The following is a 14,231-nucleotide window of genomic DNA, read 5'->3' as shown; positions in this document are numbered from 1 at the left end:
GATGTATTCCTTTCTGTCCCTATTCAGTTTTCTTCAGAAGCCTATTATAGCTAGGTTTTCCAGGATCCTATTAACTTCCCTAGTTTCTTTCTTGTTTATTTTGTGGTTAGATTTGTCTGATTCTGAGAGGGGAAGGTTGAGCTCCCCCACTAGAATAGTTTTGCTGTCTAGTTTTTTCTGTAACTGGCTTAAATTTTCTTTAGGAATTTGCCTGCTCTACCATTTGGTGCACACATATTTAGTATTGTTGCTGCTTCATTATTTACGCTACCATTTATCAAGATGTACTTTCCCTCCTTATCTCTTTTAATAAGATCTATTTTTACTTTTATTTTATCTAAGATGAGAATTGCTATCCTTGCTTTTCTTACTTCAGCTGAAGCATAATAAATTCTGTTTCAGCCTTTTACCTTTACTCTATGTCAAATGTGTTTCTTGTAAACAACATATAGTAAGATTCTTTTTTTTTTTTTTCAATCTACTCTGCTACTACTTGCTACTACTTGCTTCCGCTTTATGGGAGAGTTCATCCCATTCACATTAACAGTTATGATTACCAGCTCTGAATTTTTTTCCAACCTATTTTTCTCCCCTGTATATTCTTTTAATCTCTCTCCATCCTGTCCTTATTATTATTTTTTACACTACCTTATCTCCTATCACTCTTCCCACTTCTCTAAAATGTGTTTTAAAATCTATCCTATCTACCTTAGCTCCTTCCTTCTCTTAGTAATTTTTTTAACTCACTTTACCCACTACCTTTTCCACTATAAACTCTTCCCCCCCCCTTACTTTTTTTCCCTAGTGTTTCTGCCTTCCCTTCTATCCTGTCCCTCCCTTTTCTTTTTCTCTCTCCTCCTACTTCTTTATAGGATTAAATAAATTTCTATATCCCACTGAATGATTAAAGTATTTCCTCATAGAGCCAAAACTGATGAAGTCAAGCTTCAGACAATGCTTATCCTCCTCCCTTTTTCCCCTCCATTGTTATAGGTCTTTTGAGCATTGGGAACTAATTATCCCATTATACCTTCCCTTTCCTCTTTTTCCAGGATAGACCTTTTCCCATCCCTTAATGTCTTTTTCTTTGATGTCATCACATCAGAGTGCATTCACAACCACACCCTCAGTCTAAGTAATGTCCTTCTCTTCCTTCCCCAATGACAGATACAGTTCTTCAGAGTTACAGATATCATTTGTTTATCTAGGGATGTAAAAAGTTTATCCATATATATTTTCTCTATTTGCTTTTCTATTCTTCTCTTGAGTCCTGTGTTTGTAGATTAAATTTTTTGTTTAGGTCTTTTCAATAGAAATTATTGAAAGTCTCTTACTTTATTGAAGCTCCATCTCCTACTCAAAAGATGATCTGAGTCTTGCTGGGTTGTTACTTCTTGGTTGTAATCCCAAATCCTTTGCCTTTCGTAATATGGTATTCTGGGTCCTCTGATTCTTTATTGTAGAAACTGCCAGATTCTGGATAATCCTGACTATTGCTCTTTGATATTCGAATCATTTTGGTCTGTCAGTTTGTAGTATTTTTTCCTTGAGATTATTGTTTTGGAGTTTCACAACAATGTTCCTTGAGGTTTTCCTTTTGGGATCTCTTTCCAGAGGTGGTCAATGGATTCTTTCAATGAGTATTTCTCCCCCTGTTTCTAGAATATTGGGGGGTTTATTGACCTTTTGTAGAATCCTATCCATATTCTTTTTTTGGTCATGAACTTCAGGGAGGGTAATAATTTTTAATTGTCTCTTCTAGGTCTATTTTCAGGTCAGCTCTTTTGACAATCAGGTATTTCACATTTTCTTTGATTTTTCTTTCTTTTTAGTTTTTTAATTGATTGTTGCTATCTCATAAACTCATTAGCTTCCATTTGTCCTGTTCTAGTTTTTAATGTGTGATTTTCTTCAGTTATTTTTTGTATCTCTTTTTTCATTTGGTTTATTCTACTGTTTAAGGAGTTTTTTTCTTCAGATAATTTTTTTTCTTTCCTTTTCCAGACTGTTGACTCTCTCAAGCATACTTTTTATTTCTTTCCTCATTTTTTTTCTCTCTCTTTTGCTTTTTGAAGTCTTTTGAAGCATTTCCTGATGTGGGTGTAGCCCCCTTTAAGATTCCTTTTTCTGATCTACAACTTCCTTTGGGACTGACCTTTGATTTACAAGATCTGGTCAAAACTACCCTTTTGTATTCCAAGGGGAAAGATCCGGATATGAGCCACTTTGGGTTGTACCCAGCCCCCATTCTAATGATCTGCTCAGGTAGTCCAACCTCCATTTGGTGGGTTCTGGCTATCGAGGAATCAACCTGGGTTCTACCCATATACCCCTTCAAGCAGATAAAAGAGCCAAGCTGAAATCATCTCTGGGCAGAGAGTTGAAAGATGCCAGCAACCATGCTTTGCATCACAGACTCTCTGTCCTGCCTCTATCTAATACCTTTTACTAACCAGACTTTAACTTTACTTTCAAACCCTACAGTAAACCTCTTTTTATCAATCTAGGTTTTGGGGCCTATAAATTCATTTACAGGGGACTCTCGCCGCCACTAGACCTGATTTAACTTTGTATCCTTGCGCCGAATCCAAGGGGGTTGCAGGGGAGCTCCACTTGACTCCCTGTACCCCAAACCTGCCACTAGACCTCAATTAATCCTAATTTTATTGAGGTATAGACCTCATCATTAGGTATATACCTGATCATTTCCAAGAAGTCTCTTTGGGCTTCAGATCAACTTATATCACTCTTTGATATTTTCTCTGTGGACATTCTTTCCTCATCAGAGTTTGTGTTTTGTTCTGTCCTATCACTGTAGTAGCTTTCAATGGTCAAGGTTCTATTTCTTGCTCATTTCCTTTCCTTTTCTTTTGGTATTTCCTATTTTTTTTTTTTTTTTTTTTTTTACTTCTAAAGTAGAGCTCTGCTCCTGACACTGTCCCAAGCTTCTTGGGCAGCTCTGAGCCTTGGCTTTGAGTACAGGGGCCCTGTGGGTGGTGTCTTGCTCACTGTAGAGAGTAGCTTTCAGCCTGGTTTCCCAGAGTTTGCCTTCTGAGCTGGGCCTGGAAGCTGCCCCACTAATTTGCTCCTCTACTGAGCTATGATTGAGAATCTTAGTTGCTGATTCTCCCACCAGCTTTCCCAGAGTCTATTTGACCTAGACTTAACACCCTTTTCACCTCAGTGAGACTGACCTTTCTTGAAGTTTTTTTTCAGTCTATTGAGCTGGAGACTGATTTCATTCTGTCAGACTCTGTTCAGAGGCTTGGTTTCATGTGCTTTTAGGGGGAAACCAGTGAGCTCAAGCAGCTTCCTGATTTTACTTTGACATCTTGTCTCCACCCCTGGATGAAATATAATTTCTAATTTTGTTGAGAATCAAAACTTAGATCATTGTCCATAGTTTTCAGAAACCATTTTATTCTTCAAAGAGTACTGGAGTGGGTGGCATCAGAAATGTTTATGCTCCTTTAGTTGCCTCCAAATCTAGCCCTCTTTCCACTTTATTGCCTTCCTTTATTGACTTTTCCATTACCTCTAGGCTAATATATAAACACCTTATTCTGAGACTTTATATTCTCATTGTAACTTACTTTTTTTTAGATTTATTTTACATTACTCCCTTCATTCATTCTGCAGTCCAGTCACACTATTAACTAGTCTTTGGACTATTAACTAGTATTTGACCTTAACCTGCTATCTCCTACCTTTGTGTTTTTATTACAGAGTCTTTCCCTCCATTTCTGAGATACACTCTCTCCTCATCTCCTCATACCTATTGAAATTTTTTTTTTCCTTCTGTTGACTATGTGTAGAGGGAGGGGGAAGACCAGAGTGGGAAGTCTCCTCCAATCCTGTGAATATACATACTTGATTTATTCATATCAAATAAGGAATATATAACAGGCAAAAGGGTATTAATATGTTTTGTTTGTTTGTTTGTTTGTTTTTCTTCTGAGGCTGGGGTTAAGTGACTTGCCCAAGGTCACACAGCTAGGAAGTGCTAAGTGTCTGAGATCAGATTTGAACTCAGGTCCTCCTGAATTCAAGGCTGGTGCTCTATCCATTGCGCCACCTAGCTGCCCTGGGTATTAATATGTTAACATCAATCCTTGACTAGCCACTGACCAGCTACTCTTTTTAATTCCATTAGTGATTTTTTTTTTTTTTTTGTATTTCATAACATGATAAAAAAGGCATAGGCTCTTGGAAATGAACTTCTCTTTCCTCAGTTCCCCTGCCTACTATACTATGATTATACATTTATATGGCAATTCCATCATGGAACCTTTCCTGAAATCTCATAGATGAATTGATCTCCATTTTTCCACTTTTTTCTTGATTTGTTTTTTGTTAATATATTTTTCTTGACATTATATACTTATCTGGATACATGTTATATAGTCTTTGTCCTTGACATTATAAGCTCCTTAAAGGCAGAGACTGAAAACATTGTTTCTTCCTCCTCCCTCCATCCCTCTTTTTCTTCTCCTTCCCCTCACCCTCCACCACCCACTCCTCACCCCTGGTGCATTAAAGACAGTGAGTGCTCATATGCTAGTTGTTGTTATTAAAGTCTTCATAACATGCTTTTTTTTTCTCAATTAAAAACACTTAGTCTCTCATATGTTCTATTCTTCCCTATACACATTGAAAAAAGAACAAAAGCAAAACAAGACGCTTTTAGCAAATATGCATAGTAGAGCACAACAAATTCCCACAATGATCATGTCCATAAGTGCAGAAATCATACTGAATAGAAAAAAAGTATTAGCAAGGTCATGAAAACTGGAAATCATTCTATAGAAGCTCATACAGAGGTGAACCACCATCATGGGGAATTAAGCTAAGATCCTGGATTGTTATCAAAGTTGCTTATCCCATCATTGTAGTGGCTACCCTTAGTAACAAATTGTTTTGTGCCATATAGAATTTGAGGAAGTTGTGATAAAGAAAAGAAAGTTGAAGATGTACGTTAAAACTCTTTTCAAATATTTTGCATGTGTGATGAACAGCTATTTATTTCCACTAAGGATTAGATGAAGGTATATGGACTTCGGAATTGTATGAAGGGATGTAGGCCAAATAGGAGAATGGATTTGAAAGAATAAATATAAAAATACACATCCTAAATGCAAGAATAGAGAGACTCTGGCAACCACTATGAAATCATTGGATTGTCTTCTCTAAAGATTTTAGGAGAAGGATTTATAGCATCCTTATGAGGATGATTACAGTGCAGTATTCCTCAGAAACAGGGAATTGGGCAAGATCAGTGTTTCTCAACTGCTGATCTATAGCAAATTTTTACCAGTACATAGTGTATTTCTTTCCAAAATTCTTTTCATTTCAAAACTCATAAACTTGAAAAACTGATTCTCCACAGACAAGGTCAATTACACATAGGCTCAATGTGGACAGGCATTAATTTTCAATTAATGTCTTGGGTTAAAGGTAGCTGTGACCACATACTTTGGAAGGAACGGTCTGCACAAACACTGAACCATAGCATATTTACAACCAGTAGGCAATGAAAGATAGTATTTTTTAGTGGTATCCCACAGTTTTTCAATTCAATTAAATATTGATTAAATGCCAATGGTGTGCAGAGAATTATTCTAGGTACTAAAGGAAATAGAAAGATTAGGTAACATACAATAACTGCGTTTGTGATTCTTTCTACTTATTGATCAGATAAGAAACTTACACAAATAAATATACTATAAAATAAAACAGAAGTGCATCAGAGAGCTATAGAAAGTATTATGTAAAATTTGATGGATATAAAAGGTAAAATTCACCTGTAGTGAAAGACTTATTTGTGAATAAAGAGAAGGGTATAGAGGCTTGAGATATTTTGGAGGAAGTAATAGGACTTGATACCAGCTGAATAAGAAGGGAAAGAAAGGCAAGAATCAAATTAACATCAAGGAGAGATTAAAGAGAAGAGAAAAAAAAAAAGTAGATATGGGATAAAGAACACAAGTGGAAAGACTGGTCTCACCTTTTGAGAGTCTAGAACAAAGAGATTACAAGAAATGAGGAAATTTATTGAAATAAGAATTAAGCTCATGGTTGATAAATTCTATTTTATCAATAAAATACAAGGTGAAGTCTTCTGCTGATAGGGAAGGGGAAAGAAAAAGAAGGTAGTAAAGTATTTCTTAGAACAGTACAGGGAATTTGGAATAGTTGCTGTGGAACATGCAATAGAACATCAACCAGGAAAAAATAAAAAGTTTATTGTATAGACAAAAAAAAAAAAATTGCCAATAATAAGTTTAATTTTCATTAAAATCATCCACAAGCATGAAGGAAATGGAAAAAGAAGATAGAAAAGGAAGTCAGGACTGGAATTACCTTGAAATGACCAAAGTATTCGAAGGTAGTTATTGTGTATGTTTAGACTGATCAATGTTAGAATCAATATTTTTAGTAGCAAAATAAGGCCAGAATCTATGGGTTGTAATTATTTTGATCTTAAATAACATCCATGCAGATTAAGGTACCATTGACTACCATGAAAACCTAAAGAATAGAACTCCACCCCTATACCTGCAATTCATCCAAGGGGGAAAATGGGTTAAAATAAAATACTTAAAATCCTTTACAACAAACTGATTTTTGAACTTTCATACCCATCAATGATGGTATTAGATATAATCCTTTTGGTTTTTGACACCTCTCTTTCTGTTGCCTCTTACTAAGTCTACTTCTCTCTTTTTCATCATTTGTAGATGAATATCTTCTCCAGTATTTCCCATTTCCTGATGACTGAAAAATCCTCCATCCTGATCTGCAGGAAAAGGAAGGTATCTTAATATTTAGTTCACTCATTTTTAGTCCAACTCTTTATGATCCCATTTGAGGTTTTCTTGGCAAAGAACTGTAATCATTTTCCTTTCTTTCTTCAGATCATTTAATTGTAGTATTTAGTGACAGCCTTACTCCACCTTTTAACAGACTTGAGATTCTGATAGTACCAGAGTACTAATCTGATAGCTCAGGGTCAAATAGCTATTAAGTTCCAGAGGCCAGATTTGAACTCAAGATGAATCTTCTTTATTTCAAACCTAATGCTCCAATCCACTGCATCACTTAGCCCATAATATATCATCCTGCACATAGTAGAGTGGGGTATCATTTGCTTGACACGTTACAATACATTTGCTGATTTTTAAAGATTTTTTTTTTTCTCTTCACAAAACTCCCAAGAAGTTTAAGGCAATAGAACCAAATCAGACCCACCTACTTTTATAGTATTTGGAAAGAAAGGGGAAAACGAGAGGTAAGACGTTAATTATTTCTTTTTTACTTGGTTTACTTCATATAGATTTATTTGCATGTTTTCATATTGATTCTTTGAAGGTAAGGACTGATTTTTGCCTCTTTTTAAATCATCAACCTTTAGCACAGTACCTAGGATATAGTAGATATTTAACACATTTTTTATTGACACAACTAGGGGAGAGTTGAGCAACAGCCTTTCCTTATTTTTTAGTTATTCTGCATGTATGAAAAATTTAGTCATTTGACATCCTGGAAAGAATATGAGAGTTGGCACCAAGACACTACTGTTTTTTGATTAATTAGCTGTGTGATTTTAAGTTATTTAACTTCTCTGACTTTTAGTCCTCATCTGTAAAATTAGGAGCTTAGACTAGATAATCTTTCCCAGCATTAACATTCAGGAAAATAAACTTCAGGGAAGTCTCAATTTCTCACTTCAGCAAAATTTTATTTTTTTAGAATTTTACTTCATTTTTGCTCCTGATTAGTAAATATTTATTTTTTCCCTCATACTTTCCCTCTTAATTGAATTTTAAAAAAACACAAATGGAGAAATGAAAAGAAAATGAATGTACTTTTTTTAAAAATTCATCTCACTTTTCAGCTCTATAATAAATTTTTAACATTAGGGTTGCCTTTCTCTGTCTTTTTCTTTTCTTTTTTTCTTTTTATCTGCTTGGTATAGTGAGATTTCAAACAGTGTTACAATGCAAAGAATTGGGTTAAAGAGTTGGACTTGGGGTCAGGAAGACCTGTTTGCAAGTCTCGGCTCTGACAGGTACTGGTTATGTCATGTTGGGCCAACCACTTAACCTTTCTATCCCAAGCAACTCTCTAAGGTTTTAAATTACAGACTAAGTGACTGTAAGCAGCAGTGGTAGAAGGCTGACCATTGAACAAAATCATAGATAAGGTTGAAAAAAATAGAAACATTCATATTTCCTATGAATTCCCTGATTTTACTTGAGAAACATATAGATACATGATACTTTCCACATTTCCAAGAGCAGTTCTTAGCTCTCTGTCTATGAACTTAAAATTTTTGTTTAGACATTTTGGTATTTTTTTGGTATTTAATTGTTTTTTTGGTTGTTTTGTGTGTGTGTGTGTGTGTGTGATCTTATATATTTTATTTTTAAAATCTACCATAACTTCCCTCAGACTGCCAAAAGGGTCACCTTACATACACACACACACACACACACACACACGTGTGTGTTAAAAATTTCTGGACATGTAAAAATTAGCATCAAGGTCTATCTGTTCTTCCTTTGAACTCTTGGGAAGTCTATTAGCATTTTTCAACTTAGTGAATGACAGAATTTCTGACTGCCCTACTTTGCCTTTTAACAACCTTAAAATTCTGATATCCGTGGGCCCTGGGGCCAACTATATTGTTGTTGTATGTCTTTCTTGAAGAAGACCATGAAATCGGGAAGGGGATACCAAGTGTTGCAAGTGAATTGGATTTAAAAGAGGGAGGCTATACAAAGTTATCAGCCTCATTTTCTCTCATCTGGAGTCATCTGAATTCAGGGGCAATAATTAAATCAGATTCTTGGAGATGACCCCAGATGATAGGATATCTAGTAGCAGTGTGACCCTGAACAAATCACTTAATCCTTTTTGCCTCAGTTTCCTCATCTATAGAATGAGTTGGAAAAGGAAATGGCAAACCACTCTAATATCTTTCCCAAGAAAACCCCAGAGTTATGAAGAGTTGGATATGACTGATACTACTGAATGTCTTTAAAAGATTATTTTAAATTTAAATTAAATTTAAATTTATTAGTAAGGTTCCTTTCAACTAGAAAACCTGAGAATCCTCTCTGAGAGATAAAAAATCCTTAAATATCAAATAGCTAACCCTCCCTGTTTCTTTCTTCAGAAGTAGAAGACTATGGGTATAGAATATTACCCATATTGCCAGGCATTATTCATATGTTGGTTGGTGCTAATTGATTTTTTTATTCCCTCTTTAAAAAACAAAAAAATATTTTAAACCAAGAATGGCTTATTGGACAGGGAAGTTAAGAGATGTAGTCATAAAAGAATGTGATAAAAAGCATAAGATTATGTGATTAAAAGCATAAGATTACATTAAAAATGAAAAATAATAATATAGCTAAATAATTCAGAGATTTTATCATAGACTGTTTTTATGAGGCTAGTTCAGGTTGTTTTTACAACAATACAGCTAGCAGTTGAAAAATAGAAAAATCAGCAAACCAACTGATAAGTCTATATAAGTATAATTTCATGGTTATGGTTAGCTTTCTGTTTCTGTCTCTCTGTTCCTCTCTTTTCTCCCCAGCTCTCTTCCTTTCTTTTCTTCTCTTTCCTCTCCCTCTTTCTTATAATAATAAATTGGAGAAAGGATGTTTGAATTAATTTTCATGAACCTAAACTGGCCATCAGAAAACATCTAGTTTAACTTGTACATGATTAGGAATCCTCTCCACCATATCATCCACAAATATTCATTGAGCCTCTGTTGGAAAGCCATAGGGAGTCCACTCACTATCACTGATGGCCACTCATCCCACTTTGGAACAATTCTAATCATTTTAAGGCCTTTTCCTCAGTCAAGCTTAAACATGCTTTCACAACTTTCAACCAATGATCCTAATTCTGCATAATTGGGGTTCATTTCCTAGTTCTATACAATTTAGATTATCAAGAGAGCCTGAGAGTCGTCTAGTTTTAGTCCACTGAAATTTATATTAACTTGATCTGTGTCTACTTGAATGGCATATTTCCAGTTTTGCATTCTTTTTTTTTTTTCCTCCAGATAAAGGCTCTCTTTAAAAAACAAAAGCAAAAATAAAAAAACAACCCTATACCAAAAGGTACACTCTTTTCAAAAATATATTACTTTTTTTGTAAGTCACTATAAGACATTATTCTTTGAGTTTAATTAGTGGCTGATTGAATGATTAAATATGTATTTAAAAGTAGCCAAAAATGAAATTACTTTATTGTACAAGGAAAAAGCCTTTCATTACCATTAATTGAGTTTTAACAAATGGCTTGATTGGAAGGGAAGGTAAAAGGGAAACATTTCATCAAATGCCACTTGATTTCATGCCTTTACTTTCCACAAGGGCCATGTACATTATAGCCAAGGCTCCACAGAAAAGCCAATGGTACATCATGTACCAATTACATTTTCTAAGAAAATAATTTTGCTTCAATACAAAGTGCTTTTATTTACTTGTCTTCTTTGTCAAAGAATTTTGATCAAATATCTCACTGAAATACTTGAGATTAAAAAGAGCAATCAACTTTTCAGACATTTCAGTAAGTCAAAAGTTATAAAAAGCTGAGTAGGGCCAAAGAGACAATGTTGCTTTGTCATAACTAGTTTTAGCTATTATTACTTTTCTCAATCTAAAATAAATGTGATTGAAACAGACTTGAAAAACAGAAACATAATAATAATGATTAGGAGTCAAATTTATTAGGAAAAAAACAGGGCTAGTAATTGTTGATCTTAAAGCTAAAATAGATTTAAAATCAGAGAAAGATGGGGAAACTATACTATATATTAGCCATATTATTTAATATTATTTATTTATTTAATATTTAAATATTTAAAATCCATAGATAACCTAAGTTAGAATATTGTTATGGTGTAAGAAATGATGATTTGGTGGATTTAGAAAAATTTAGAAATACTTGGAGTTATGAAGGATTAGTCACCTTAAGAAAAAAAAAGAACAAACAAGGTCAGTATGGCCATACACAGATGTATATAAATATATATTTGTATGATTATAGATGTCTGTGTCTAAGTATGTATATATATGTATGTGATTTTATATATAGGTATATATCAGATATATAAACATATGTGTGTACATATATATATATATATGTGTATGTGTATAAAACATACTAAAAAGTGTACAGCAGAAAACAAAAGAAACCTTATAAGGAAGGAAGGAAAAGATGGACAGCTATGAACACAGTGTGTAGTATAGGCTTTCTTGAAATGAATCTTATGTTCATATGAAAGAAAGTGAAAAAAACGAAAATAGGGAAGTTATGGAGATTGTTCAATTTTTTCTTTAAAACTTTTTTAAAATTAACAAATATCTATTTTCTCTCTCCCATCTTACTTAACCTTCTTAATAAAAACAAAATCATCTCTATCCCCAAGCCTTTAAGAATCTTAAAAAGAAATAATGAGGAAAAAAAGGTATGAATGAAACTGAAGAGTTCCAGACTTCATACTAGTCTATAAAATCATAATGATCAAGATGATTTGATACTAGTTAAAAGATAAAGGGGTTGATTGGTGCTTAAAGTTCAATGAACACAAAGATTCCAATTACTGGGTTAAAGATTCACTATTTGACAAAACTTCTGGGAAAAGTCAAAATTAGTGTGGCAGAAATATGATATCATATCAAAAAAACCTCTAAATAGATAACTAGTACATTAAAAGGTCACATTATAAGCAAATTAGAAAACTAAGGGAGAAATTACTTCTCAGATCTATGATTAAGGGATGAGTTCAAGAGCAAACAAGAGAAAGAGAGGCTCACAAATGACAAAATGAACAATTTTATTTGCATAAAATTTTTAAGTTTTTTTTTTAAACAAACAAAATCAATGCAGCTAAGTTTAAAGAAGAAATAATTGAAGAAAAAAATCTTTGCAGTGTTTCTTTGATAAAAGTCTCAATTTCAAAATATATATGATACTTGTTCAAATTTTTAAGAATAAAGTTCATTCACTAATTGATAAATGGTCAACAGGAATTTCTCAGGTTAGAATTCTCTTCTGTTGAAAAAATTCCAAATATTAAAAAACTATGTCTTAATTTCAAAATTAAATATAAAAAAATCCATGATTCTTTCAGTGCTGATTTTTACTGTAATTCTTCTGTCGATATTTTTATGAGTTGCTATGACCAAAAGAAATTCATTAGATGGTGGTCTTTGGTAAATAACATTTCCAAATATCATTAGGTAGGTTCTCATAGTTGTTTCTGATCTTCAAATCTTTTCTAGTTTGAGAAAATAAACCATCTGACTGAGTTGAGAGAGGCTTATTTCCTTCCCCTCTCCTCCATCTCAAAGCTTAGCTAATTAGTACTAAATTATTTTGACCATAGCAACTCTTATCACTATCAAAATGCAAAGAAGGTGTGATTGATATTGGTGATTGTACCAAATACTCACCGGAGAGCTTAATCTAGTCTAATCCACTCACATTACAAGTGAGCAACTACACACTCTAATTAAAATGATTTAATTGATGTCACATAAATGTAAAGTAATAAGATTTGAACACAGGTCCTATGACTCCAGAAGGCAGCTAGGGACTGAAGTCAGAAGGCCTGAATTCAAATCCAGCCTCAGACACTTCATAGATGTGTGACTCTACTCAAGTTATTTAACTTGATTGCCTGACAAAAATAGATCTACGGAGAATGAAATAGTAAACTTTTCCAGTATTTTTGCTAAGAAAACCTCAAATGAGTTCTCAATGATTGGACACAGCTAAAACTGAACAAACAACTTATGATTCTAAAACTCATCTTTTTGCCATCAAACCATGCTAAAAAATGCCCACACTAAAGATACTATAGACATTATTTACAATATATCTCTTTATGAGATAATGCTTTTCCTATTTATCATTTTATCATTGAAAGAGAATTATACTGCCAAAACTTCATTTTTATTTTTGAATGGAAAAAATCTTCTGTCTAATATTTAATAAACAAGAGCTAAGTCAGATCTGTTGCTTTTTATGTATGTCTGTGTCAATTTAATTATTCTTTTAATTCTCAAATAATTATATTTTAAAAGAAAATAATGTTTAAGCAGAATGTCATACGAGTCAAAATAAAATCTAACTTAATTTAGATGTGGTATTGTGGTTAGCTTACTCTTTATATGAGGAATAATACTACATTTTTCCGAAGCAATTTCTTTTTCAGTGTCTCATTTAATTCTCACAACTGAATATGGATACATATCCATTTAACATGTGAAGAACAGAGAACTAACAATTCACATTTAAGCTTTATAAGCATTTCCCTCACAACAGCTTTATGAAATACTATAATTATTATTAACTCCATTTATTATGCATACCACTATCCCTGTTTTACAGATTAAGAAATAGAAACTCAGATAACTTGAGGAACTTGCCATGGTCACATAACAAATAAACATCACAGCCAGAACTACAATTTATATATCACCTCCAAAGCTGGCTTTCCCCTTGAAATAGAGGAAATAAATCTGATTTAAAGATATTTTGCAGAAGTCGACTTTTCAATTCATCCCTGCTTTTACCTCATTTTTGTCTCATTTCCCCCTCCTATATTCTCACAAAATTTTAATTAAAAAAAAAAATCTGGTTAATTGAACATTCCAGTTAGTTGAAATGCTGTTATCTCCATCTTCTCATAGAGCTAATCTTAATCACTAAGAAGCAAAAATGGATAAAGCTCTATGAGCCAAGTAAATTTTGAAACTCCAATAATTTCAGCACATTCAAATCTGAGTCAGGGAGATCATGCAATGAAAACACAAGGCAATTGAAACTAGTCAAGTGAACAATTTTCTCATCATTTACTTACTTTGGTTTGGATTATTAAAGGCAGTGGCAATAAAAGCAGTGGGGTGAGGATGATGAGGATAAGCCTGCGATAAACCAAAATGATGTCAAGAAGCTTCATTTCTGTGAGCAAAGATCTCCAATTTCTCATATGAACTGTCTTTAAAAAATGATGCCAGACATTAAATAACCAACCTGGATTAATATTTCTCTAGTCTATCATCTTGAGTCATTGCAACACTGTGGTCAACATTAGTTAACATTAAATCTGATTTTTTTATTGCTTTAGTGCCTAACATGCAGAGAAAAGCAAATAGTGTTTTGGTGAAATCAAAGAACAATCAGAAGGAATAGTGACTAAT

At 33.4% G+C, this 14,231-nt stretch overlaps 1 protein-coding gene across 1 annotated transcript in view; it reads right to left on the bottom strand.

The window, feature by feature from the left end:
- SLC13A1 (solute carrier family 13 member 1) overlaps window positions 1-14,021 on the bottom strand; it is an 81,362-nt gene extending 67,341 nt beyond the window's left edge. The window contains exon 1 of the mRNA XM_074268114.1: window positions 13,892-14,021. Coding sequence (XP_074124215.1) covers window positions 13,892-14,020 — 129 coding nt within the window. The 5' untranslated portion in view covers window position 14,021. The remainder of the gene's footprint in view (window positions 1-13,891) is intronic.
- Window positions 14,022-14,231: the final 210 nt, after the last annotated feature.

Source organism: Sminthopsis crassicaudata, chromosome 5 (genome assembly GCF_048593235.1).
Source record: "Sminthopsis crassicaudata isolate SCR6 chromosome 5, ASM4859323v1, whole genome shotgun sequence".
NCBI lineage: Eukaryota > Metazoa > Chordata > Mammalia > Dasyuromorphia > Dasyuridae > Sminthopsis > Sminthopsis crassicaudata.
The sequence above is the reverse complement of the archived record's forward strand: the minus strand, read 5'-3'. Positions and strand labels throughout refer to the sequence as shown.